The 3,682-nt window shown below is 60.6% G+C and overlaps 1 protein-coding gene across 3 annotated transcripts in view; it reads left to right on the forward strand.

Annotated features, from left to right (window-relative positions):
• Window positions 1-3,290, forward strand: part of CCDC85C (coiled-coil domain containing 85C) — a 78,850-nt gene extending 75,560 nt beyond the window's left edge. For all 3 annotated transcript variants that reach the window (XM_074365056.1, XM_010968770.3, XM_074365057.1), the window contains one exon: window positions 183-3,290. In XM_074365056.1, coding sequence (XP_074221157.1) covers window positions 183-272 — 90 coding nt within the window. In that variant the 3' untranslated portion in view covers window positions 273-3,290. The remainder of the gene's footprint in view (window positions 1-182) is intronic.
• Window positions 3,291-3,682: the final 392 nt, after the last annotated feature.

Here is a 3,682-nt window from a genome sequence, read left to right on the forward strand (position 1 = left end):
AAGGTGGTTGTGCAGAGACCTGGTCTGAGGGTCACTGGGCCTCCCTTGGCCTCCATGTCCCCTTCTGGCCCCATGGCTCTGGGGACAAGAGTGATTCTGAAGAGCAGTGAGGCAGTGCGTGCACACAGGCCCCTGTGTGGGCTCAGGACCGGCCCTCCCCTCACGGCTTGCCCTCCCCACAGGTGGTCTGGAGAAAACTGGGGGACGCCGCCAGCTCTAAGCCCTCTATCCGGCAGCACCTGTCTGGGAACCAGTTCAAAGGGCCCTTGTAGGGCCGTTCCTCTGTGGACGTGGACTGGCCCTGCCTGGGGTCTGCAGACATGGGCAGGCCCTCGCACCGAGCCACTGTCTTCTTCTTCTGTGCTGAATTGTACATAGTACGCTGCCTGCCACAGCCTGGCTGCCACGGGTCCGATTCCATCTCCCGCCTCTCACACCAGCACACCGGGAGGACTGTTTCCTGCAGCAGAGCGGCCTGGACAGCCTTGTTCCTGCTCGGGGGCCCGGGCTCTGGGTGCCACTGGCGAGAGGCTGAGGCTGCTCTGAGATCCCAGGCCCAGGGACTGGCCCAGGCTGTGCCCAGCTTTGGTGGAGGGGCACCTCATCAAGCCCTTCACCCCTGGACGCCACCTGCACTGGACAGAGGCCACTGGCAGCTGGACTGACGCACGGGGCACCACTTCTGACCCCCTGCTGTGGCCTGGACGCCGGCTTGCTCAGCACTGGGTCCCGAGTCGCGGACAAGGCCCCTCCTCTGGCCCCTGTGCCCAGGCTCTCTGCTGCCAGCCGCTGCTTGGCTTTAGAGCTCATGCCCCCCACTCCCAGACACACACTCTCTGCTGTGGCCCTCGCCTGGTGCCAGGCTGTGCCCTATCTTTGGGGGGGGGGTCCCTCCTGCCCAGGGCCTGAGGCACCTCCATATCTGTGTGTCACATAATGAGACATGCACACCCCTCTCTGCCTGGGTGGCACTGGGCCACGGCCGGGCCTCTGCTCAGGAATGGTGTTCCCCAGAACCTAACCCCTTCCTGGATCACTGTAGACAGAGCCACGTGACTGCAGGTGAAGGACTTCCCTCCTTGGGAGGGGCCCACCCTGGCTCTGGCTTTCATTTTCCTGTGTGACCTTCAGCAAGTCACTCAGCCCCTCTGGGCCCCTGGTGGGAGAAGGAGGGCTCAGAGGTTCTTTCAGCCGTGCCCAGGGTTGGAGGCCATCAGCTTTAGTCAGCCTACTGCCTCTTCCACAGCACACGAGCCGCGGGCGCCTGCCGGCTGGAGAGGCCGCTGGTGAGTGGGCCGGGGGAGCCAAGGCCCAGGCTGCCTCCTCTGAGGGCTCGGGGATCAAACAAGACCTTCAGTGTAGAACGGTCAGGTTTAACTGTAAAGTGAGACTTGAATTTTAAAATGTGTGTGGGACAGTGCGGCCCAGAGGGGGTGAGTGACCTGTGGCTCATTGCAGATCAGATCCCAGAGCCTGGAAGGCCAGGCCAGGCCACTGTTACTAACGCTGTAGTGACCAGCCCTGGCGTCCTCTAGCTGTTGCACGTTCCTCCATCACCATCGGACTTCCTCACTCTTCAGCGGTACTTAGAGCTGCGTGCAGCTGGCCATCAGGGAGCCCAAGGCTGTCTTGGCGTCAGGCAGGCCTCGTCCAGGCTCACGTGAGGGATGGGGACCAGGTAGGGGGTGGACGAGGCCACCCTGTTCCTCTCCCCAGTGGGGACTCCGAGCAGCTCTTACCGCCTACCTGCCATCGGTGCCCTTGGATCGATGCTCTCAGGGGAAAAGCCCGAGGCCCTCACTGTGCCCAGGGAGTGGGAGGTGGGTGCTGTGCACGGCGACAGGCACAGTCCTTTTGCCCTGAGTGTTACAGGGAGCTGTGGGCTCTCCAGAAGGAGGTGGCTCTCAGGTTAGGCAGTGAGCTCCCTGTCACTAGGGGTGTGCATCAGGAGCTGGGTGAACATCCTTGGTCCTGGTTCGGGGTGATTCCTGCCCAAGTGGGCGGCGAGCTGGGTGGCAGAGGCCCTTTCTGGGTCTTTAAGTCCAAAGAACTGCAGAGCAGCCCAAGGGGTCATGAGGCCCTTTTGGGTGGGAGCCGCGTCTGGGAGCCCATGTGTCACGCTTGGGCCACTTTGGCTTGGCCACCACTGAAAATAAGCAATAAGTCAGGTCTCCTGCAAACTGACCCAGGGAAGAGCAGCCTCAAAGGGACCATTCCCGCTGGAGGGAAGTGACCCGGCCCCTGATGCTGCAGTGGTGTCCAGGGAGCCGGTGACATCTGTCAGAGTGGCCTCCCACCCACCGTGGAGACGGCACCCTCCAGGTGCAGACGCCTCCTCCCTGCCCCTGCTCGTGTCCTGGAGCCAGCCGTGCACAGGGTGTCTTTCTAAGACAGAACTGTGCCTGAGACAGTCCTCTCTCTAGCTCCCCTGCCTGCCCTGCCGCAGCACAGGGCGCAGCTGCAGTGGGAGCCAGGCAGGGAGGGTCAGGTGGGTCTCACTGCAGGGGCCAGGTCAGGGTGAGTCCCTCTGCCACGAGCAGGGAGTGTGCGGAAGGTGACCCCCCCCCCCCCAAATCTGGAGCCTTAGCTCTGAAAGCTCATGGTGGGGGTGGGGGTGTTGCTGAGCCTGGTGTCCTTTCATAAGGCCCCTTTCTCCTTCAAACTGATTCTAGATGACATGACACCGGTGCTGTGGCTTCCGTTCCCACTGTGAGGGATGTCACCCAGCCTCATCCCAGGTGGCCAAGCCCATCCTGGAAGTGGAATCCGCTGAGCACATTTTTATCCAAAAGTTATTAGCTACACATCAGCGTTTAAAGAGAAAAAAGTGACCTTTCATTTTTTTTTCTTGAAAACTTGAGAGGAAACAACACATACTACTGATTTTTTTTTTTTTAAGAAACAAACGAAATGCATGACTGCAGAGCGGTAGAGGTGTATATTTTTCATAAGGGGGGGGTAGTATTTGTGCTGCTTCGTGGGGATGGGCGAATCTCCTGGCTCTCGTCCCCGGGCCGGCAGCCCAGCTCCATCTTCCGGAGGATGTGACGGCCGAGCGCTGGGCCGCCCCCCGCCCCCCCCCCCCCGGCTCTGGGCAGAGCTGGGGGCCCTGGACTCCTGGGCCCGTTTCTACCTTCTGTTGAACCACTTTGATTTGGGGAGAGAAAAAGAACTAGAACTTTTTGATAGTGTGGTAAAAACCTTGATTTGAACTATTTTAGTAAAGGAGTAACAGAGAAGATTGTGATAGTGTCTACTTTGTGCTAGATAAATAAAGGGCCTTTGCGAGCCTCGGTGGTGGCGCGGTGCTCATCTGTCCCTGCGGCGGGCTGGCTGGGCAGGGCCCCGGGTGGGAGGCTGAAGACCATCACAGCCACTCAGTGGCCTCCGTCTAGTCACAGGCCAGAAGTGCACTGACAGTTCCAAACCAGTATGAAACTCAACTTCTTCCTCCAAAGACAGCCTGAGCAGGTGCGGGAGGCTGGCCCACAAGGCGGGTGGGGGGTCCCGCCTGGGGAGGCCCAGGGTGGGTTTGGCCGGCAGCCAGGCCTCTCTTGGGCAGCATTCTCCCCCTGCCCACTCCTTGGCCCCCAGGGTCTTGAGGGAGACCTGCTTCTGGGCTGCAAACTGGGGGGCTGCTAAGGCCTGGGGGTCCCACCTTTCACCCATAACAAACAAGGGG

The sequence above is a fragment of the Camelus bactrianus genome, chromosome 6, assembly GCF_048773025.1.
Source record: "Camelus bactrianus isolate YW-2024 breed Bactrian camel chromosome 6, ASM4877302v1, whole genome shotgun sequence".
In the NCBI taxonomy this organism is placed as follows: Eukaryota; Metazoa; Chordata; class Mammalia; order Artiodactyla; family Camelidae; genus Camelus; species Camelus bactrianus.